At 50.8% G+C, this 23,647-nt stretch overlaps 2 protein-coding genes across 5 annotated transcripts in view; both read right to left on the bottom strand.

The window, feature by feature from the left end:
* The window catches only part of SLC20A2 (solute carrier family 20 member 2), a 42,426-nt gene extending 21,939 nt beyond the window's left edge, over nt 1–20,487 (bottom strand). The window contains exons 1-2 of the mRNA XM_026046518.1: nt 20,464–20,487; nt 685–1,243 (exon numbers count right to left, since the gene is read on the bottom strand). Coding sequence (XP_025902303.1) covers nt 685–973 — 289 coding nt within the window. The 5' untranslated portion in view covers nt 974–1,243; nt 20,464–20,487. The remainder of the gene's footprint in view (nt 1–684; nt 1,244–20,463) is intronic.
* On the bottom strand, nt 1,066–22,828 carry SMIM19 (small integral membrane protein 19). Of its 4 annotated transcripts, none has more exons than XM_026046520.1 (4): nt 22,659–22,828; nt 22,346–22,470; nt 21,574–21,655; nt 1,066–1,243 (listed from the first exon to the last, which is right to left on the bottom strand). In XM_026046520.1, exons 1-3 carry the CDS (start codon nt 22,826–22,828, stop codon nt 21,585–21,587), a joined length of 366 nt encoding a protein of 121 aa, XP_025902305.1. In that variant the 3' UTR covers nt 1,066–1,243; nt 21,574–21,584. The 4 variants fall into 4 exon arrangements, with proteins under 4 accessions (XP_025902305.1, XP_025902308.1, XP_025902306.1 ...); XM_026046523.1 differs by lacking the exon at nt 1,066–1,243 and adding an exon at nt 6,663–6,880; XM_026046521.1 differs by lacking the exon at nt 1,066–1,243 and adding an exon at nt 12,020–13,411.
* Between the last annotated feature and the right edge of the window lie 819 nt (nt 22,829–23,647).

Genomic DNA, 23,647 nt, shown 5'->3' with positions numbered 1-23,647 from the left:
AATGTCACTTACCTCAGAATACGCCGTTTGTTCTAAGTGGAGATGGGTTTCACTGCAAATAGAAGCTCACAGACCCTACGGCCCCCCGAACTATGGCCAGGTTGACTCAAAAAATTACAAGTATCTTAAATGTGTGACCAGCTGTCTTCACTGCTCCTCTCCATTTTGTCACGGACCAGCATTAAGTCTACGATTAATTTTAACCACCCGGCTAACCAACCAGTTTAAGCAAATAGGTTTGGCTTTCCCCTAACTTTTCGGGAACAATTTAGGTAATTCCTTTCGGCAAGAATGCATTGCAAGCTGCTATTTCTTCAGGTTCTCCTGTCATAAATGACAGGCTCACCTATTTTCCATTCACCATAATAAAAATCTCCCATATCATGTATTCAGCATCCTAGGAATATATGTGTATATATATATATATACATACACATATATATATATAAACATATATATATTATATATCAGATTTACTTAAAATTTGGTTTCTTCTTTTACTTAAATGACTGAATCATTGGAAAAAAAGTAAACATTTAGAATATAGGTTGCTAAAAAAACCCCCAGGAGGCTCCCATCAAAAGCCTCCTGTGTTACTTTCGAACCCCATTAAACCCAACTGACGAGTTCACGGCAGACAGGAGGACGGGCAGCGCGGGCGTCACGTGCAACCGCGGCACTTACCAACCATGGCGCTCACTTCTCCTGCCATGAGCAGCGGCACCGTGTTGTTGTACAGGTTCACGTCGATGATGCCTTTCCGGATCGTCTCTCCTACCTTTGCTCCCAGCAATACCGAGCCGGTGGTTTCGAAAACGGAAGCCAAAATGCACGCCTGGCGCAAGGTGACAACCCCCGAGCCCACGGCAGTCCCGAACGAATTGGCCACGTCATTTGCCCCCACGGAAAACGCGAGAATGAAAGCAATGATAAAGCCCACAATGACCATCCACAGGCACTCCTCCATCGCCATCCTTGCCCCAGCGCAGCGCTTAAGCGGCCCCCCTTTGCCAACGCTTAGGAGTCGAGGCTGGAGGGCACCGTAACGGATCTGGGAAGCAGGTTTCTTGTAAACACTGAGTTCTCTCTGCAAAGTGCTGGTGAGTGTCAGAGGGTGAAGAAACTGCTAACTGCTGATTTTCAAACTACTATAAATACTGTTCATTTGGCTGCCTTCGGTCAGCAGGGAAACACATTCCATATTTTTTTTGCTCCCGAACTGCTGCAACGGCGATGTCCTGTCCTGCAAGAGAAAAAAAAAAAAAAGAAGAAGAAAAATAGAGAAAATTAAAAAGGGGAATATTCAGCAGCGCCTGCCACAATGCGCGTTTTCAGAAGCAAACAGATCATTTAAATCCACTAACGGGATCCTACTTTGGCATGTGACCGGCCTAATCATAAAACGAGCCAGAAAAGATTGAAATTAGGTCACCGCCAAAGCAAGAGGTTTCTTGCAAAGGCCGTGCCCGAGGAAGTGTACTGATCATTAGGAAAGGGCTTGGAAAGGCTGGAGGGTTCTTGGTGCTGAGTTTAGCGAGCTGCATGGCTATAGTTTGCTATCGAACCACATGCACTTACGCAGCACGATGGTTACCAATTACTACCCAGCCTACACTCAAATCGGGGTTTTTATATGTATTTTTCAGTGCTTCTTCAGGTGGCTTCAGCTTTCTGCTATCCTTCTGAACTAGGAAGTTCACATTGAAGTTCACTTTAATTACTTCTTAATTTAAGGAAGTAAAGCCCTGCAAAACTCAGGCCTCACGTCTTCAAGCCGCTGGGCGGTACTGTAGAGTCAAACACGCCCGTGCTTAGATCGGACTCGTCGCTGCAGCTTCTGGTTCTGTGGGTACCAGGAGTGTGAAAGGGGCTTAGGCAGCACGAGGGAGAGAGTGAGGGAGAGAAACATTTTTCCTCACTCTGTTTTCTGCTTTAGTTTGGTGGCTGGGACATCAATCGCTGGACCAGGACCATTCCTTAATCCTGGTGCTTCACGATTAACTCCTTAAACCTGCATGGATTTACACAAGCAAGTGTCTTGACCAAGCTAATGCCAGTGCCTCAGTTTCTTCTCCACGGAAAAGGGCAAGTATCCATGATACCTGTTGTGATTTAATGTCACGAGGGCATCGATGTGGCCACCAACTTGATGGAAACCCACCCTGTTCCCTCCCTAACAGCCAACCGAGCAACCTCCTGCAGGGCCTGGACTTCTTGCAGCAGTGCAAGGCACTGGTTGCTCCTGCAACCCCTTGCAGCGGCCAAAAGATCCCCCCAAATTTCTTGGTGGGCTCCGAGGGCTTCGTAACCTGCCTCCCAGCAAGGGGACAGGAGGCTGTGGGGGAAAAGGAGGCCTTCGGTGAGGAGTCCTCCCGTTGCTGTCGCTCCATGCGAGGTGACAGTCGGAAATAAACAGATCTCCCTCTGAAACTTGGCGGACTTGACACCCTTTGCATTTTTAAACGGGACAGAACACAGCGAGGGCGCACTGCCTTTCATCAGATCAGCATCAAAGTGGAAGGAGGCAGGAGAGTAAGTGCCCGTTTACAGTGAACACGCAGGCAGCATCTGAATCACTCGGCGTCACTGCGTTCACCTTCATTAGCTGTAAAAGATGCTATTTTTTTTTTTAAACAGAAACAAAACAGAAAACACAAAGGTTCCATCTGCCGCGAAAGCTCTCAGAAATGCAAAATATTTCTGCAAAGTAGGCCAGGGACTAAATACAGACTAAATCTTGCAGCGGGCTTCTTTCTGGAGACCAAAATATAGCTGGCATGCTCAGGCACGCTGAGCTACGCCTCTCATCACCTAATCTAACCCGAGAGCCCGTGGCACTTGGTGGTGCTATCGGGATGACAAGGGAAAGGAGGAAAAGCACCCGGAAAACTGCCCCGCTGCTTCCCGGGCTCCGTGCAATTCAACTCGCCCTGCTAGAGCCTCCGTGGCCACAAAACCCATGCTGATATTTGGACACCCCAAGCGCGGCTCTGTGCCCCGCTGGCAGAGGAGCCGGACACCCCCCTGCGTGGGTATTTTGCCTCGTTTCTTAGCGTTTTCCTAGGAATCCGTAAAGGTGAAGGGGCCGTTTCCTTCCTGAGGGAAGGGATGGACACAGGCCCCAAGGGAACGCAGCACCCCGGCTCATTCAGAGGAACCAGTGCATGTGCAGGAAAAGGGCAGCGAGCCGCGAGGCGGGATCACTTCAGGACATGTTTCTATTTGGGCATTTAGGAAGACAGCTATTCTGGAAGCTAAACTCAACACATTTCCAAACGCAGACCAATGACAAAGAGAAAGCATGGTGCTGAAAAGCAGTTGCCAGTTCTATTTTTTGAGCAAACTGCTGTTCGAAGAGCAGAGAAACAGCTAACAATCGGGGCGAAGGGGTAAGGAATCATTTTGCTCCGGTCTAAGTCCAAAGTCTACGGAAGCGACCCGAGCACGTTACCAACCCGTGATCCCGCAGCGCGACGCACTGGGCGCAAAGAGGGACCCTGCGAACGTCACTCGACCTCCTCCTGCCGAAAATTAGGAAGGATATAATGTATTTAGGTAAAATATTAGTGGCTCATAAATCACACCCCGAGCAGCTCCTGCGCTCGCAGGGGTTGACTTCAGCCTTCAGTGCACGGCAGAGGGGCTCGGTGAGCTCCTATTTTAAGTGTTTTGCTGTTGTTGTTGCCTAAGTATAAGCCAAAAATAAAGAGGAAAAAAAAGGCAGCGGCAAACGCAGCGTTTCTAAAGATGCCCGTTACCAAGAGGGCAGCTCCCACCGCGACAGGATACCCAGCAGGGCGGCTTGTTCCCGGCGGCAGCGCTTCCTCGCGCTCCGCCTGCACCAACCTGTCGAGGTCGCTTCTCCGCAGGGGCGCCGGAAGAGCCGGTCCGAAAGCCCGCGCCGTCCCGCAGCTTCTCGGGGCTCCCCGTTTGTTTGCAAAACAAGCTTGGGGCTGCGGGGAGGTCACGCACACGCGGCAGAGGCTGCACTTCATCGCGGCGCTATGAAACAGAGCTCCGTGTGTGCAAATCCCACGTGATTTATAGCCGCAGCTACTAACTCAGCTCACTTGGGCCGTTCTTATCTTCTCTCGTTCCTGGCCGGGCCATAACGCTCCCAATTTATCTACTTACACGCCACCAATATAGCTCTTTGCCATAGGAAAAGGTGGGGTAATCCAAGCGGGTCCGCACTACGCACCTCCCTATATGGCTCTAAACCACATGCGGCGTTTTTGTCACGCGGCCAAACGCGAGGCACGTTTAACGCTAATGTAAAAGTGCCTTCCACTTCCTCAAAAAAAATAATAAAGATAGAAACAGCCCAGCCTATAGGCAGCACCACTACGGAGTCGTGCTGCCTATAGGCTGGGCTGTTTCTTTCTTTCTTTTTTCCCTGCAGCGCTCCCTGTTTTGACACTTTGCCGCTCGGCTTGGAAGCGGCGCCGAGGTTTCCAGCTTTGCCAGGAGCTCCCGCCGCTTCCCGAGGATGCTTTCTTTTTATAGCAACCTTTGCTCCTGCCACTGCGAGGGCACGAATACCTATGAAACACAGAGCGTGACAGTTTGTTGCTGGAAAGGCTCATAAAAAAACACACTAAAATCCCCGGCAACAGACCGCAGTCACATTGAGGCAGCAATTTTACAAACCAGCAAAGGGAAGCGGGGGGAAAGAGCAACAAGTTCTCGTGGCTCGTTCGCTGTTGAGAACATTTTCCTCCAACTAACCTATAATCCTGAGTTGCTGATCCAAGCCTGTCTACCAGGTTTTTATCCCCGCACGGAAAACAGGCATTCAGGAGCAGCAAAACGCCGGGAACTCACCCCGTATTTGAAGGCGGCTTCCAGAGGGAAAGGGGCTCAGCTCCGGCCGCGGCTGCTGCCGTGTGCAGCAGCTGCCCCGTCCTTGAGCACGGCCGCGTCCGAGCGCTCCGGCCTCCGCAGGGAAGGAGAGGGCTGGAGCTCAGGGCAGCAGCGCCGCCAGAAACCTGCCTGCCGCCCGCGCCGGCCCCGCGCCGCCGCCAACGAGGAGCATCAGCTTCTTATCCGCGGGGTGAAAACCGGCCTCCTCTTTAAGCCGGGAATTGTGCCGGGGGTGGGCGCTGATAAAGCCAGCGCTGCGTCACGGGGGCACCGCCGCCGCGAGCCAATCCGGCCCGGCGCGCGCCGCGAGCAGCCCGCGGCTCTCGCTTTATTTTTCTGCCCCCGAGCAGAGGCACGGGCAGGGCCGAGGCTTTCTGCCCCGTGCGAGGCTGCTGCGCGCCCCGCACTCGGCCCGCGTGGCTGCGGGCGACTGGAGGCTGCAGGGAGGGGAAGACGTGGCCCAGGTTTGGGCGAGATCACGCACGTCCCCCCTAAGTCACCCAGGCAGAAGTCCCCAAACCGCTTCTTCCTTTACATGGGAAACCGTTTTGAACGCGTGTCGGGGCAAAAAAAAAAATAATGAAAAGGACGTTTGCCTAGAAGCAGCTGGCTTAGCTGCAGGAAAAGCCCCGTATAATACAATTCCCTCTAATCCCATATAATGCAGGCAAACGGTTTCATTCAGCAAGAGGGCCCTTCAAACACAGTTGCATTGTTGTGGTTTGAAAACAGGATCCAGGCGCATTTACTGGAGCCGCTTTCCAGCTGATAAATAAAAGCTGGGTTTCATTTAACATTTTCGCTCCGACCTTATGGTTTCAGTCCCTTCTGAGTCACTGGAATCAGTGGCGCCGCGTTCAAACGCAGCAAACGGATCAGGAAATTTGCTGCCTCCTCAGTCTCCGAGCAAAATCAAATCGCTGCTTTAAACACGGAAGCACAGACTTGGAAACCTAATTCTTACCTCGTCTCCTCATTTTTTAAGTTTGAATGAAGCCTATTTGCTAGCAAGGGGGCCAAAGATTTCTAAAGCAGTCAAATGCTGCTGCAGAGGATGCTCATGGCTAGTTTGCTGAATGCAAAGGGTGGGTTTTGTTTTTGAGGACGACTCACGTGGATTAGATCACATCATCGTCCACAAAGATCCAGAGCAAAACCCCACTTAAAGCCCTGCAACCTTTCTGGGCAGAAACCACATCAAAAATCCCAAGCCAAAGGAATAAAAAACAAGGATCATAAACGGCAGGTCACAATACTTTGTAACATCTGGGGATTCTTTGGTTCTGGTTAACACCCAACTGCTCTTCAGCTTCACAGGGCAATAGGGTAACTTGGCAAAAAGCGAAATCTTGCCAAGCTGGTGGCAGAGTGAAGGCTTTCGCACTGTCATAGTTGGCAAACAGGTTTAGGAAAGTGAGAGGTTGGGTGTTTCCTTACCTTCTCTCTCGGATTTACAAAACAACCCATTTTAATAATAAGGCTTGGAGCCTTTTACTGCAGACCAAGGCTCTTCCTTGCGAGCAGCATCAATGAATTCAAACAGGACCCGAGCATAACTGCAAGCATGAAGTCAGCTTGTATTTATAGGCCTGGATGCCAGCGATTTAAAGAAGTGAATAAACAAACACCGAAGCTTTCTCGGAACGCCGCGTTAGCTTTATAAAGTCAAAAAATCACATACAAAATATTATTCCGTGCTCCGTTTATAGCCGCGAGGTTGCTGATGCCTGGCACGACCGCGTCCCAACAAGCCCCGAGCTCCGGGGCTCTCTCGCAACTCCTCTGCACGCGGATGCAAAGGAAAAAGGGGTTTAAAGAGATAACTCTGTCATTTGGCAGGTATCTACGCTGGCTGCAAAGCCAAAAGCCGCCAGGCCCATCGGTGGCAACCGCCTCGGGCCCGAGAGGGCACCGGCGCGGAGCTGTTTAGGTGCCCTTTCCCACGAGCGAGGCCGAGCGCCGCGGTGGCTTCTTGTTGCTGGCAGCTGCAGAGCTCGGTCGCCGTATCAAGGCAAGGCTATAATAAAGAGCACACAAAAAGAGAAGCATCTTTAAAGGGCTGCTTCTGCTAAGTCAGCACTGGGGGGGCTTAATCTCAGGAAAACGCAACCCAAGAGAGGTTGACCATTGGAAGAAGGTACAATTTCGGGAACCACTAAAGAAGCGGGCAGAGGAAAATCTATCCGACCGCAAAATAAACGATGAGGTCTGGCCCTTGGCAATGGAAGCAGCAGCGTAGTTCCCATAAAAACAAATATTTGCAGCAGTGATAAATAGTATGTATTACAACCGCTATCAGATATTGTAATTTCTTGTTTCGTTGGAATTTGCCCTGGCGACGCCGCAGCGGGGGGAGCGATCCGAGACTCGGCAAAGCCACAGGAGGCAGATTCACATTCCGGTTTCCATATTGGCCCAGGAGCAGCTGATTTAAATAATCAATATTTTAAAGCTCGTTTTGCATTCCCGCTATTTGCTGAAAGACAAGCAGGTTTTTGGGTAGCAGTAAACTCTAGACCACGCTTAATTTGCACCTTAATGCAGCTTTTACCTCCAAACTTCGCAACCTTCTCTTTGCCATTCAGACAGAAAGGCTGCTTTTTATTCATATTTCAGTAGTTATATCTATTGCAAAACACAATCTAAAATACCGGTGCTAAACACCCCTTCTCTCACTCTATAATCCGAGAAAATCAATGACCACAGAGGAGGGCTGACACGGGTCTACCCCCTCTCTCAAAGAATCCCCATTTTGCAGTAACCCACAGGTACAATTAACGCTAGAAATAATTATTGCAGTAACCCCAGAAATGAGCCTCGAAGTCCTCTAGACTTTGGGGATTTAACACAGCTCTACTGATATTTTCAGTGATTCTATTGTGTCTGGTGAGCACGAGTAGAACTGCATGTATCTAGTCTGCAGATACCAAAAATGAACATTTTTCTGAAGCCGTGGGTAGAGTTTAAGGCTGGAATGATGCGATCGACGACAGCCCGTGTTCTGTTATCTCTGGTGGTAACCTCCAAACAGAAAGAGAGGCATCCAGGGGGGTCACTGCAGCAAAAACAATCCCAGGGACTGTCTAGGATGCCAAATCCTATAGACTCAACAAGGAAAAAGCCCCTGGATATTCCGGGGTGGATTGGTTCCTCTGTTCCAGGGAAACAAAAGTTGCCGATAGGGTTTCCGGACAGCTCTGAACCAGAGTTCAGAGTCACCTGGGTGTGCAGGCCCCTTCTTTTCCAGGGAAAGCATCCCGCCTAAGACACACCCCTCACACCGGTGCATGGACTGGGGTGGCAAACTGCTGGGCTTGCATGAACAGGCCCTATCATACAGCATGACACTGCACGAACTCACGCTCGTCTCCGCAGTGAGCGAGGCCTGCCGGAAAAATAAAGAAACAGAAGTGAATCAGCCCCGGTCCCGGGGACTTGCATCACCTGGAACTGCGGCTGACTCACCGCCGAGCCTCGGTGAACCCACCAGATCCATCACCAAAAGGGAAGGGATGAACTGCCGCTCTGACACTCGCCTCAGCCGCCGCTTCCGCGTGTCCGAAGGAGGCAATCGCCACCATCAAAATGTGTGCCAAGCCCCCGGCTCCTGCTGACGCCTCAAATAGCATTCCTGTGACCTGGAAAGGGCTCTCTGCTGACTCTACACCCAACGCACAAAAAAGCTGCCTGCGAAACACGCTCGCGGCCTTTGGAAAAATCAGGGTTTTGCAAATGCAGAGGCTTTATGCAAAGATCCCGCTGGTCAAAAGCCAGGCGATTTTGCCAAAAGTCAACAATACCAATTCCCAGATAATGCAGATTGGACACCTCAAGCCTCAAATTGCTTGCCATTCGTTTGGGGTTGCAGAAAATAACCGCTGGGAAAATGTTTGCCCTTGAGATAGAAGGGAGCCAGTTCTTTGGCTCCCCAGAGTCCCAAGGCTGACTCTCTTTATTAAAAAGGGAGCTGGACTTTCACCAGGAAGCTCCCAAACCAGCGCCCGGGGGGACCAAGGCTTAAGCACTGCTGGAATGAGCCAGGGCTAAGCCCAAAGGAAGCAAAGACCAGTGAGACAGCAGAGCCAGGAGGAGTTACACACAGAATCACAGAATGTTCAAGGTTGGAAGGGACCTCCACAGATCATCTAGTCCAACCTGCCTGCTCAAGCAGGCACACCTACAGCATGTGGCACAGGGTGGCATCCAGTTAGGACCCTCTGGGGTTACGTGAGTGGATCCGACGGATGCAGCACGGCAGGGAACCACTGCCTTTGGCTTGTGCAGTGACAGCACTGGAAAGGTGGAAGCGGCGGTGGAGACGCTGAAAGCTCCACCGAGGCCTGGGCTTCACTTCGCAGCAACAGGAGCCGCACGTTACGCCTTCTGAATCTCAAAGAGCTGATCATATAGGCATATAATTTCTGGAGACAAGTCTAAGCCATGAACAGGACATCACGTCAGCAGAAGAGCAGGACAGCTTCTTCCTCGAGTCATCCAGCAGATGTTGGCCGCACGCAGCATGCCAGCTAAGAGCCCTTTTCCTCTTGAAGCTCAGAAGCTGCTCATCTCCACTGCCCTGGGTGCATTTGGCAGTCCGTACTTACCTCCTCTGGCCATCGCTAACGCAGAGGGGCTGAGGCGGGGCGGCGGCACCGCCAGCAGCCCGTCCTGCTGGAGCAAACAGGCCTGTCCCGGCGGCGAGGAACGAACCCTCGCTGCTGGAGCACGCCAGGGAATGTGCGGCGGGCCGCGCCTGGCGCAGCAAACACCTCCAAGGCGCTGCCTAAGGGCACGCTGCCCTGGCAAGCGGGTCAAGAAGAGCTCGGCTTTACCCTCCACAAAGCGAAATGTCACTCTCCAACCCTTCTGCTGTGCTAGAAATAGCGCCAAAAGCCTTAGAAGAGCAGACCTGCAAACCAACTCTGTTGGCCAAGGGTCTTGCTCTCAAGAACGCTCTCCCTCAGGAGAGCTGAGCACAGAAATAGCTGCATGTTTTACCTGGGCTTTTGCTAGCAAGAGCAAACCCTGGTGTTGTTAAGACTTGAGCTTCAGGGGTCCAGCACCCACATCTGGCAGGGGGCACACGCAGCGTTTCCGATGGTGCAGGCAGGATCCAGGGCCACAACAAACCCATCGACAAACGCATCCGCTGCAGGCACCAGAGCAGCTGTAACCTCTCTGCTTGCTGACACAGAGGCTGTAAAAGAGAAGAGAAACCCTTGGAAGAGAAGTTTATCGAGGCAGCAAAAGACGGTATTACTGTGAGCACGCAAGCCCAGCAAACGGCTCCAGCGGCCAGGAGGGGAAGGGTGTTTATAGCCAGGCCGGGCTGCCGCGCGCGATGCATGACAGCGCCCCGATGCTTGCCCAGAGGAAGATGGATCGTGCGGATGCTGATGCAAAGTCCAGGAATAGCTAAGGGGATTCCAGGAGGAAGCCTTCCTCTGTGCCTGCCTTTCTGAGGAAGGGTCAAAACCAGCAGTGCAAAGACCGCAGAAAGGGCCGGCTTGACCATGTCCATGAAGACTCTACTGTAGCTACTGGCAAGTTCTACCAGACATAGACCCAGTCGTTACACAGGCTCCAGCTTTGGCAACCCGATGGCTCTTGAGTTCATCTCTGATGCTGATATTCCTCCTGTGGATCCAACCTGGATCTTGCTATGCTCCCCATGGCTCGAAGGTGGCTGGAAACCACCTGGAAGGTGGCTGGACACCAGAAGCTGCCACAGGAGATGAGGTGGAGACGCAGGATGTCCTCACCGGCACCCAAAGCACTGCAGCCCACAGGAACCAGGGGCTGGCCGGGCTGGCTCAGACCATCCCATGCTGATGCACGTACCAGACTGGCCACATTTCAGAGGATGTGGGTCCCCAGAGTGGAGGTGGCTGCTTTTCTCCCTAGGTGGATGTTCCGGGACTGGGTTGCTCTGGCGATTGAGCTGGGTGACAAGGGAACGTGTGCCCTGCACGTCCTCGAGGCGCTAACCTGGCAGCAACGCACGCGCACGTCTGCCACAGCTTGGAAGAGGCCACGGCCACCTCTGTGGTGCTGAATGGGCAATAGCCTCGGGCTCACAGACATCTACAGAACCAACAGACAGGTGAATCATCAGGCGAAGAAATACTGAATACCCCCCCCACAAATAATGTTATAAAATCATTTTCATTTAAAGGATCAAAAAAACTATAGGTGATAAACTGAACTGGTCACTGACACTTTCAGAAGTCATTTCTCCTCATATCTCTGTATATGTAAGTAAGGAGCCTTGAAGTAACGACATAAATTACTCCCATCAAAATGGGCTTAATATTTCAACCAATGCTGTCTCCAAATGTTCCACAAGTTCTTCACTGCGATTTGATTTTTGTTTCCTTCAAATCTTGAGCAGATGTGAACTCCTTTGCCTCAATTTATTTAATACAAGTACCTGGATGGATTACCAAAAGGGCGGGCTATACTGTAACTTGCTCATTTCAAATGTGAAGTATGGTTTTAAAAGCAACGTGACCCTTTCCAGGCGTCTCAGTTAAACAGAAGTTCTTATCCTTTCTCCAAAGTTGTCCAGAATTTACAGCATATTGTTGACCAATGGACATTCAACTCTGGGACAAACCAGTATCGCTAACCTAGCATGAAATTCAGGCTACATTCTGTATCCACTTTAAAACATAACTGCCAGTGACTAACATATTTATGATAAGTTAGCCCTATTGGCTAGTCTGCTGCTCCTAGGATTTTATTTTGCCTGGGATTCTCTAAGGTTTATCCAGAAAACAGGGAGTTTAATTGCACAAACTCGGAGAGGGGCAGAGCTCTCCACCTTCCTAGAAGGACGTGCAAACGTCGCTATCACACGCGCCTCCCGGGCTCATCTAAAGGAGTCGAAGACCAGGAAGGAAATAACACCGAGAGAAACACTCTGGGGTGTCGCTCTGGGCTGGACAGAGACTCGGAGAGAACAAGAGAAATGCTCAGATTTACTTGTTCCAATCAACAGCAGCAACTAAAGTTTATTGATTTCTGTTTCAGCAACTAAAAAATCCATGCAAACATTTTTATATCATACGGACAAAGCTATCCCATATTTAACCTTCTGATGAAGTAACTAGTGCAGGATCTTCTCACAGTCTCTGTGATTTAGTTATGAATTATTACAATAGAGCCCACTTTAAAAATATATATAAACTAAATGCAAAGAGTTTATCCAATTATTTAGCTCTTCTATTGTATCAAAGTATCTAAAGAGACTCAAAAAAATAATCCAGCATTAAAATATAAATGTTAGCTACAAAAATAGCTGGACACACTCTCAGCCACCGTCTCTCAACTGCTTCCTTTATATCCACTCTAAAACCATTTCCAACACACTAATCACATCTATTCAGAAGAAAGTAAAATTATATGATCTCAAAATATTTTCATTAGAAAAACAGTCTTTTAACAACTGCTTGCCCTCTTCCATCTAATTATATACTCTTAAAGACCAAATATTCAGTCAGTATGCAGAAATAACTCTAGCCTGTAATAAGCACAAAACACCAGATAAGACTTCTTATGAAAAGCAAGGATGCTCTTTGCCCCAATGAGGAACACTGCTCAAAACTGCATTCAATTTGTAAACCCTCAATATACAAACACCAAAGTCTTAGTAATTCTGTATCAGCAGCTCCTTACAAATAAGTCTGTCTGCAAGATCTCAACCTGCTGCATAACGGGGCTAGAATTTTCTCCAAGATACTCTACATAACAGCCAAGATGGTCAAAATAACTGCCCTTTTCAGCAGCTCTCCCTCAAATCCCTACTCGTGTTAGCTGAGTAATCGCCAGCAACATCCCACAGCTCTGCCAGGAAAAGGTTAACTCTCTGGAATGCTTCTGGGACCAACAGTCCACTTCAGAAAATAATGAACTGAACAATATAACCAATCACGACATCTGTCTAAGAATAGCATAGAAACAATAAGTTTAAAGGTTACTCAAATCAGAGGGATAGATCTTTTTTTTAATCTGTGTACTTATCACACTTTTTGTATGCAAAGACTGATTATTAAGTGCAAGGAAAGCCCCAGACTGGCTGGTTTGTTACTGTCATGATCCGATCTTCTCCATATTCAATCAAGTTTTCAAAAAAAGATTTCGAGTACAAAGGAGCAGCTCTCTAAAGCACAAATGAAAACTATAGTGATTTATGCTTTTCCGAAAACAAGCTCGAGGTCATGATTACACTAAGGACACAGATGCGAGGGGATTTTCCAACTTCCAAGCAGGAGGCAGCAAACATGGTGCTACGATCCAAGGGCACAGGTAAATGAGCAAGGAAGGCAACTATGTGATGGCTGCACAGCGTCCTCTCCAATCCTGCAAGCCCTTCTAGAAAGTCTACATCTCCCTCTTCTTTACTCATGTTCTTCTCACAGGGCTTGGTCTCAGAAACCTTCCATGCCTGTAAGGGCAACTTGAGCCAGCTTCTTAAACGTATGAGCTCTTCATCCCGACTCATCATCCACTTCTGCTTCTGAGAAGCTCCTCATCATGACACCTGCATCTCGAGAAGCAAAACAGGAAACATCACAGGCAGGAAGCAAGGAAAGACGAACAGCAATACGCCTCGGTGTCTAACAAAATCCCAACTTTAAATCCAGTTTGCTTAGATCTACACCTCACCACGCTAGGTACACAATACCCCAACCTACAGCCAGAGCTGGGGTAACCAATGACACCTCCTGACGAGCAGAAATCCTGTACCAGTCTCACATCCCATGGAATGTAGATCATCAGATGCTTATTGCACACGGGGTGATGGGCCCTGTTTTAGGGACAACAACGGAGCACGAAGCCAGCAGCAGCCCTCATGCCACAACACAAAGACACCTCAGCACAATCTAGTCACCTTGTGTCCACACGAGCAGCCCAAGCGACGTCTTTGCCTCAGCGCTGAGCAAGGGGGTGCGAGCGCCACAGTCTCCGCAGCGCCCTTAGTCACGACACCTCCGGGGCAAACAGGCGGGCACCAAACCTGCTGGGCAAGGCCTCCCTTCCTGCCAGGCTAAGGCCATCTCTAAATCATAGAATTATATGATTTTAAATCATCACCAAAGCCTCTTCCCCGGCCCGACCTCTTATCAGCAGCCACCACAAAGTCGCAGACTTCACCTCCCACCCCGAACTCTGGTGGGAAACGACGCGACTGGCTGCACTTTGCTCTTGAGGACCGCGAGTCAGTCCCATGTCAACCCCTCCTCGTGCCACCAACGTAACCTCCATTCCCTTAGACCTGCAACAAGGGGTGAGAGGTGTGTTCCCACCCCGAAGGCACTTGCAACACAAGCTCTCCTGTAAGCCCGGCTCTCAGTGACGCTGCCTATTCCCGAGAAACGTGTAATTCCCTGCTCAGGAAAGACAAGAATCACGAGATTAGTCCTAAGCTCCACAAACAAACTGGGTGCCATTAATTAATTATTGACATCTTCAGCCTCTTATCAGATGATTGCACTTGGTGCATACACAACACAGATTACAAGACTCCCAGACACCCACTGCTGCATGCAGAGAACTGCAGAAAAAGGTTAGCAATTGCACTTGGACCCAGAGGCCAAGAAGATCGGACGCTGCCCGTCACTCACCGCCCAAACCAATGGAGGAATTTCCAGTTGTCTTCTGAAGAGACAATTTACTGATACTCTAATCTTCACAGCAGCCAACGCTGGCAGGAGACCTTGGTAACTCCACAATAAAGCACAAAAGCTCCTTGGAGCGTTAACTCAGCTATCAAATGTTGGCACATAAGTCTCCTATGTAGCTCACCGTCACTGGTTTGGCTGCTCCAGAGCTACTTTTACTCCCAAGGAGCAACAGAGAGACGCTCCTATGTGTCAGCCACAGCCCTGTCCTTACATTGGCTGCTACTGGAGTGTGGACAGGCATCCTCCGATTTAACTAAAATGTCTAAAGTTATCATTTTTTTCACTAAAATGCACATTGCAGCACAAGCCGCTTCAGAAACACCCAAGAAAAAAGGGTAATTCAGGCAAAAAAACTCCTTCCTGACCTTACCAATTAGCATGAAGGTTTATATCCTTCACTAATTTTTTATCCTATTCAACTGCAACTCTAGATATTATCTCTCTATATTTAAGTGTGTGTGTATATATATAAATATATGTGTGTGTGTGTGTGTGTGTATATATATATAATTTTTTTTTTTTTTGGACAAGGGTTGTGCTCTCAGCATCTCCCAGAGATAGATGTGATCCCTGCAGGTTCCTCCACACCAGCCAGGGAGCATGTGTTGTAACCTGGGGCCGGCTCGTGGAGCGCTCACAGGGATCATTACATCAAGTGCCTGGGAAGGACCCGCTGCCATTAGTCACTGCCACTCCTGCTCAGCCAGCGCTTGCAAGAGGAATGGCAGGTTTAATGTCACATCATCATCATTCAACGCGGGCCTGGTGGAAAAAAACAAAAGATTACAGCCGTGTATACAAGCAGCAGACTAAGAAAGGAAACTATTAATGCAAACTGGAGGTTCTAGATTCTCTCGGCTTGCAAAAAAAGTCACCCTTTCAATAACTGTTTGGGCTGTATTTTTTCTCTCCCAGCCTTGGAGCTAACTTTTCAGACCCTAGACTACAGGTTCTTAGTCCTCAAGGCTTTAGGAGAGGTCTGGTTGGAAATTTTTACAGTATCTGTGAGAAACACCACACAGATACGTGTGTTTTTTACCATGAGGGTCTTGATCAAGGGTTTCAAAGTGGTGAATGATGGCAGCAGAGTGCTCCTCTGCCTCAGCTAAGAAGGAATTGCAGCATTCTTCTGCCTCTTTAGCAGGATCTTCTGGCAAGGAACCAGTCAAGACAAAAACTCTCTCCCAGCCTATGGTCTTCAAACAAATGGAATCTGTTTATCACATATCGATGGAGTGAATAAAAATCACACATCTCTCAACGACAGCTAAATTACCACATCACCTCCATGTCCCTTCCAAAACCCTTTCCCATTCTTCTTGCTCCCACATCTGTAAGGAAGACTTATAAAATCCAGTCCCAAATCAGAAACGGGCCCAGTCCTTGTCCAATGCTCTTGAGCAACCAGCTCAAAGAGCGGCCCAAGCCACAAGCCTCCGAGCACTGCCCTAGCAATCGAGTGGTTGCATCTGGCATTTGCTGAGGCTGAAAGGGAAGGCAGTAATCACAGAGAACAATTCTCCCATTGGCAATGGCAAAAAAACCATCTTAAAAGCCCCAAGTGCAACACTTTCCCCACTTTGGGGTCGTTACTAACTTCAAAGGGAAAAGGGGACGAGATTCTTCAGCTGTCACACACACAAAAAAGAACTGACTTGGCAAGGAAATATTTTAATAGAGTCAACAGAGGTGGCTTGGGCTGCTAAAATTCTCAATCCATTGAGCTAAAAAGGCAAGCGGTATCTATACATTGCCTAAGAAAACATCCACTGGCCAGTGAGAGAGCACGTGAACATAGTTCTGTTTGGGACGAAGAACATCTCTCCTTCCAGCCTTCCACCTCCAAAGAAAAATGACTTTCCCCTTCTGTCAGGCCACTCTTTCTTTGCTACTGCAGTATAAAGAAGTTAGATGCCTTCAACGATCACTCCGTAACGCCCACCAAAGCTATGGATAACAATCCTTTTATTTCCTTCCGAATTTTTCAGTGGATAAAAGAGGGTCCTGCTCTGTTTTTCAAACCGGAGTCCCATGAGTTAGCGCTAATATTGGAGGTGCCGCTACACGAGCGATGGTAAAACAGAGCAGTTCAAATATACCGAACGCGCTATGCTGGGTAAAGTTCATCGCAGCTGTTCTATTCACAGAAAGACATCTGAGAAAAGCGCCATAAATAACAGGATCACATGGATCCTCCCGTTGCACAACCAACGGACCTCTTTCCTGTTCAGGAATTTATGCTTCACACCCTATGCCGTCAGTCAAAAGAATATTACAAGCTCCGTTCTCAGGATGATCCAGATGATATTTTGGTAAGGAACACAGCCCTCCTGCTGGCCAATTTTTTTTTTTTTTTTTTTTTTTTAATATTCTTTCTATTCTATTAGAAACTAATGGGAAAATGTTTGGAAAACCTTGTCTGAACTGCATGCTTCATCAGTAGGAAATGAAGCTGTGCCACCACACTGGCCTCTTACCTGTGAGTCTAGCACCAGGTTATAACCACTAGTTACCTACTAGTTATCTGGTCTAACACTAGGTAAATGCACGAGTACGGCCGCCCGGCAGAGGCCGAAGGGCACAACTTCCACGCAGATTCGGCATCTGTTTTTATTCATACGTTCAAATGCAGGTTATTTAACGCCACTTCCAACAAATTCCTAATTTTCCAACAATTCCTTTCAATGCTACACTAAAATGAAACCTGCTTTTTCTAAGCATCTCATCTATAGGCCTCTGAAGGGGAGAACCACTCTTCAAAGCAGTGTCTAGTTGCAATTGTAGAAGAAGCCACAGTGCCATTTTATTAAAAAATGATATTTTTCCCCCATTTTCTTGGAGTTTTGCCACAAGTTGCCTTTGAGGGCTTGGTTCAGAAATTCCAAATTGAGTTTATTGTTTTTTCCTCCTGGAGAACTAGCTCCTTTTAGCAATGCTATTCATCTTGGAGCTCGGAGGTGTTTTTCTTCAAGCAACGCCCAGCGTCTCGATACCCCATAAAAAGACGAGGAATTATTTTTACTGAAGCAACACCCAAAGTTCAGACATTCCACGCAAAACCCGAGCAGGGCGCTTTCATTCTTAGAAAGGCTCCCGGCCTTTGCATCGAAAACACTGATTCCACCAAGGAGTTTTATCAGCGCTACGATTTCCCCTGTGCAGAAAAGCGGAGCCTTTTGCTCTTCGTATGATGCCCTTTTCCACCCTCGCTGTCTTCCAGTGAGGAAAAAAGAGCAGCAACCTCCAACCCCCTCCTTTGTGCTGCTCATGAGATACTCACGTTGCCTTTGGCGGGGTTCACGCCAAAAACCCACGTTCACATTCACTACCTGCCTCTTCACTTCACATTCACTAACCTGCCTCTTAGACGGGCTCCTGCTGACCTCGGCGAGAGCAATTTCTGGCAGAGCTCGAGGCACGAAGCGCCCTCCTGGGCTCCTGGCAAGAGGGCTGCAAAGGGAAGGCTCTCCCCTGCGTCCCGCGGGGCGCGCGGCGGCTGCTCCCGTGGCGGCAGCCCTGTCTCGGGGCCAGGGCCGAGCGCGGCGTTTTCATCCGCGCGCCCACGTCAGCCAGCGAGGAGGCCACGTCACGGCGGGTCCCCGACGCCTTCGGAGGCCAAAGGGAATGGCTTTTGGTCAGGAGCGGGGGCAATTGTGGCCGAGGAGGGCACTATGTCAGCAACACGACTGCTCTTAAGGCGTAACAGGCCAAAGACATCATGGGGTTAATAACACGTTTCCCAGCTTCTTCCCCATGGAAGGCCGCACGTAGTCCCAATTTTCAACCTCTTTAATGTAGAAACCAGGGCCGGGTCGAGATCTTCTCGCTTCCGCTGCAGCAGAGGTCAGGCACGAGCAGACCCACCTTTCCCTCCGCCGCGTGTGTAATTTCAGCTTGCCCAACTCCTGCCTTCGGGAGCACTTTCAAAGGGATCGCCAGGCTCGCGGAAGCGGAGCCGCCGTGAGTAAGTGCCCAGGTAACAGGGACACATTCCGGAGGCCTGCGTTGTTGCCGGGCTTTGGGCCAAGGCTGCTTAATCACCGGGGCAAAACCCAAGCCGGGGAGAGACGCAGCGGGCGAGAACGGTCCCGACGAAGGGGGTCGCGCCGCGGCAGGCGAGCTGTGCTGCCAACCACCCTCGGATGAATCCATGAGGAGGCCTCTCCGTTCCCGAAGCGTCGACCGTTGTCAGCGGCACAAGCCGAACAGCTCCTGCTGTGGCTCTTGCAGCGAGTTAGGCCGGTTTGGAAGTGAAGTGTAGTGAAATTCCCGAGCGCTACGGCCAGGTTGTGGCAGTAGAGGCTGCCTTCTCACCTGGCCCGGGCTGGCTCTGTCCAGCTCACGCTATCTGGGCGCCTAACGCTGGCGGCAGCGAAACCTGAAGTGTTCTGGGCAAAGCAAAGGAGATTTTCTGCAAAAAAACACAATCTCTGCAAAGTCTTCAGATTACAGAGCTGCTGATGTCTTCAGCTATCAACGCAGCTACGCTCCCAACACTCCCATTTATCATCTTCTAGAGCCTTCTCAGGAAACGTTTTCCGGGAATGTACGACGCTCTGTTCAAAAGCTTGGATGTTCTGTGCAGCACTGAGTAAAACCTAGCCAGCTACAGCTTAATTATGAGCACCAAGATGACTTTTCCATCACTTAATAGATTATAATCTCCTTATAAAAACGTATAAAGCCTGGTTTATTATTATAAACAATACACATAATAACGTGAGATCAGAGCATCATGGCTGTAACCCCATTTGAAGGCCAGCAGCGCCCACGGGGACAACACACTGGTCTGATTTTCAAGAACATACAACTTAAAGCAGAGAGCAAATACCCAACGTCTTCAGGTAGCTTACAGCCACAGAGGTTTAGGCATAGTAAACAGTGCTACCCAGCTCCTGGTTTTAGCTCTTCCCTCGATATTCCCAACTTTTCTAAAGAGCTAAGCACCCCGGCCCTTGCCTTTGCTTCCCTGTTAGCTACTGAGCACCATTTAAATGTTCACAGCCACCACTCTGAAACAACTGATTTCAGCAGAAGAAAACCACACAACCGACTGGAAAACCTTCCCTTAAACGCTTTGTGCGACAAGGTACCTTTAAATCTAGATATCAAAATAGCTTAATAGCCTTTAAATAGCACCAGGCGAGCTAAAAAGAAAGGCGGGGAGGGAACAAGAAAGAAAAATATTTGCCTCTGTGCAGCAATCTTTCTAAAATAAGTACAGCTGAGGAGAACTTTGGCACATCTTTCTAAATGTCACAAGCTTCCCCCTTGGCGACCTTCATAACCGAGTGGGAACGGAGTTCCATGAAAGTTATTATGAGAAGCGGGTTTCGTAGGCGCTTCACACTGACAAGGACGAACGACATAACAGTAGTAATAGCAGAAGGTTTTGTGCTTCTGCTCTACACGTCTCAGGCCTTTGCTTCTGGGCGCAGTCTTTTACCGAGACGAAAGAAAACCCTTCCGTATGCTGTGCAACCTGCGAGTGAACAGGTAGGGAGCCGCTGTGGAAACGGTGGGGCTGAAGGGCGAGGGACGAGCCGCCACGCAGGGCCGCGAGGCGCCTCCTGCCCCGAAGCGCCACTCGATGCGGGTCAACGCGAAACGCCGAGCCCCTCCGCGGGGCAGGACCCCGCGGGCCAGGGGAGCGGCGGGCGCCGATGGCGGCTACAGCGGCGGCCGGGGAAGCCCCCGCTTCTCCCGGGGCGCCCTCAGAGCGGGGGGCGGCCCCTGGGGGCGCCTTCACCCTCCTCCTCCTCCTCCTCGCACGCGCGCGCGCCCCAACGGCCGCCGCGCGCCCCAACGGCCGCCGCGCGCCCCAACGGCCGCCGCGCGGGGCGTGGCGCGAGGGCGGGGCGCCCCCCCGCCCCCTCCCTCCGCACGTGCCCGCGCGCGCGCGCGCCCCACTCACCGCGCGGCCGGCGCCCTGCGAGCAGCGGCGGCGGCGGGAGCCGGCGCCGGGCGCGGGCGGAAGCGGCGGCGGCGGGAAGTGAGGTCACTCCGGAACCGGAGGCGCCCCCGCCCCCGCGGCGCGGTGACCGTTACCGGTCCGCATCCCCCGCGCGCGCCGCCGCCGCTGCCGGCAACGGCCGCGCGTCTCCAGAGGCGACCGTTAAACGCCCGTTTAACGGCCAGTAACGTCCGAGCGGCCCCCGCGCCCCGGGTCGCAGCGCCAGGCACCATCAAACACCCCCCCGTTATTAGGGCTTTTAACAAGCAGCCACTTGCGCGGCGCTCCCTACAAATCCGTGACCCCGCAAGCTTGGTTTTTTTAAGTAAACCTCTCGTTGCTTGAGCCCCGCTCAGCGCCCGCGGCTCCGTTACGCGCGTGTTCGCACACAGACCATCCTCCGCTTCACCCCAGCTTTACTAAACCGAGCTCAGCAGCCGCCGCGGCGGTCACGCTGCGGTGCTTGCACCGCCCCGCAGACGTGAAAGCGGCCGCTGCTTTTCCGTCCTCCCAGCCTCCGCGAGGCAGCTCCACAGTTCTGCATCTGCCCTCGCCGTTAAAACCAACGCGGAGACGTTAGTCTCTCTGCAGCACTGCCGGTGACGGTTCCGGTGCTCAAACCCCACTCACCTCCACTGCGCGGAAAGGGCACGTTACTCTCGCTCACATTTACTGAACACACCAAACCGCGTTTCCGTCGGCAAATTCAGCGGTGTCCAGGCACGGGAAGCTATTATTGCCTTTCCTTCTCTAGGGTACCATCATCTGGGGAGGGCGGAATTTATTTCAAAGACGCTGGCAATAAGGGAAATAAAGCACTGGTATGATCGCACTTCTCTACCCTCAGAGGTTTCGCTGAGCAAACCTGTCCTTCACTTGGTATTTTTATGCTGAGCGTTTCAGTAGGGATTCAGTTTAATTCGGCAGGCTCAAAGCTGCCACCAACTTAGATTTTAGGAGTGTCCCCTTCCTCTCCTCGTTGCCTTTAGCTACGTATCAGTTAAAAGGCACCAAGAATGTCCCCGCTCGGGCTGTTGTTATCAGCACTGTAAGGATATCCTGAATTCTTACAATGGTGGACTTCATTCCACTGAGAGCTGTATGCTTTCAGTCTGCTTTGGCGGCTGCTGCTGCTGCTGCTCATACTTCCTTGCTGCAAAAAACAAAAACAAACAAAACCAGCACTCAGCACCAGTTATTCTACTGAAATTTATGTGAAAATATACATGTCTATACACACACACACATTCATACAATAAATCAAGAAACAGGGTTAAGATCAGAGAGTGCCGCTTCAAAGTTGAGCTACACACCAGGGAAGCTTCAGCCACCACATGGATGACGTCCTTCAGCAAGCGGCCTTGGAAAAAAGACAATAGCATTGTAGCAATATTTAGGTAAATTAATGGCAAAGAACTATGATTCCACTGGGATCCTTTCATTAAAAAAAAAAATAAAAACACTATGTATTCAAAAGGGCTATTACAGATCATCTGCAGAACTCATTAGTCACGCAATAAATGGCCTCAACACCTCAACACTCACCTCAGTATATAGGCCACACGCTAGCAACTCTGTTGACTTCAAAATTAATTGGGTGAGCAGCGCAAAACAAGATCAAAGCCTCGCGCGAACAAAGAAAACCAAAGAATGCCAGCAGGCCTGCCTTTGTAGGATGCGCATCCTTTTTTATCTGGACAGAAGTGGCCTGCTCCAAGAATCTTTACATTTAAAAGATGGCTTTGAAGATGCCACTATTTCTTGCCCATTTTCCCTGTAGGCTCCTATACACTCCCACGCTCCGCACTTCCTCACGCCATCCCCTCGCCGGCGGGACGCTTACCCATGGAGTACATCTCCAGCTGCTGCCGCAGGCGGATCTTCTTCACGCTGTCGTAGAAGTTGGGCTCGGGCGGCGTGCCCGCCGCGGGCGGCAGCGTGAATATGCGCATGATCCTCCTCTTGTTCCTGCCGAAGGAGCGCGCCATAAAGCAGCGCGCGGACATCGACACCGCCGCGGTCGCCCCACGTGGCGGCTCCTGGCGGGAGATCCTGCCCCGCCCCCTCGCTTTGGCCACGCCTCCTCGCATCGGCCCCGCCCACCCGTGTGGCCCCGCCCCCCGCGGCTGCCCCGCGCCTCCCCCCCCGCCCCTCACCGCCGCGCGTAGACGAGGAGGGCGAGGCTGGCGAGCACCACGAGCAGGTAGACGTTGGTGGCCTCGTTCCACGCCTCGTGCACCGAGTAGTCGATGGCGCCGCCGTCGCCCAGCGCGGCCGAGCCGCCGCCAACGCCGCCGCCCCCCCCCGCCAACGCCGCCGCCGCCATAGGAGGGGAACGGCCGTTAGAGGCGGCGCCGCCGCGGCCGGGAAGTGACGTCACGCGGAGCCGTTGGGCGCGGGCGGGGGGGCGGTTGGGGCGCCCGCCACCCCCCCCTCCGATCTTCAGGGAGGAGGTGGGGGGAAATGCAGCGATTTGGCTGGAAAAACGCACGAAACGGAGGCCTGGCGCCCTGCGGCGTGTGAACAAGTGCAGGGAAGCAGGGGAGCTGCAGCCTCATCCTCTGAAAGCCCCATGGGTGCGGAGTTAAGAGCACCTTTGCCCACGAGTGTAACTAAATCCAGCCGTTCAGGTGGGGAAAACGGCCGTTTCCCCCCAGAATGCTTCTGTCTGTGCCAAAAAGGGAGCTTCTGGACATTCTGTAGAGCTGCAGAACAGATTCATTTCAAGAGGCCTCAGACTGGAGCATGGAAGCACAGGAGATGAGTGAAAATGGGAATATCCAAAAAAAAAAAAACCTAAGGCACTGTTGCCATGAGAAAAGCTCCTTGCCCCACATGGTGTGGGAAGGAAGAGCCGAAGAACATCAATTAGACATAATTCCTGATCATTAAGTCAGTCTGGTACCCAGTCACAGGGTTGTGGAAACCACTAAGAGAATATATGAGTTTTATCACTTACGAAACATGACTCCAGACTTCTAATTAGCGCACTTCCTTGGGATTTTAAACAGTTTCTCAGTAAATTGAGGCTCTTTGTTCGAGCATATTAAACTTTTCACCCAGCAGGCCTGAAAAGAAAGCATTACGAGTGTGGGAAAGAAAGTAGAAAGAATAAGCACAAGTAACTTGGATATGTTTTTATATT

The sequence above is a fragment of the Nothoprocta perdicaria genome, unplaced genomic scaffold (genome assembly GCF_003342845.1).
Source record: "Nothoprocta perdicaria isolate Ctin4 unplaced genomic scaffold, notPer1 scaffold_446, whole genome shotgun sequence".
NCBI lineage: Eukaryota > Metazoa > Chordata > Aves > Tinamiformes > Tinamidae > Nothoprocta > Nothoprocta perdicaria.
This window is presented reverse-complemented; position numbering and strand designations above follow the sequence as displayed.

Excerpts from the sequence above, each read along its gene's own strand:
- SMIM19 (XM_026046520.1), bottom strand. The coding sequence starts at position 22,828 with ATGGCGGCGGCGGCGTTGGCGGGGGGGGGCGGCGGCGTTGGCGGCGGC. Across the intron at positions 22,471-22,658 it reads CTCCTCGTCTACGCGCGGCG|GAACAAGAGGAGGATCATGC; the intron begins GTGAGGGGCGGG and ends CTCCTTCGGCAG. Across the intron at positions 21,656-22,345 it reads GCTGGAGATGTACTCCATGG|CAAGGAAGTATGAGCAGCAG; the intron begins GTAAGCGTCCCG and ends TGTTTTTTGCAG.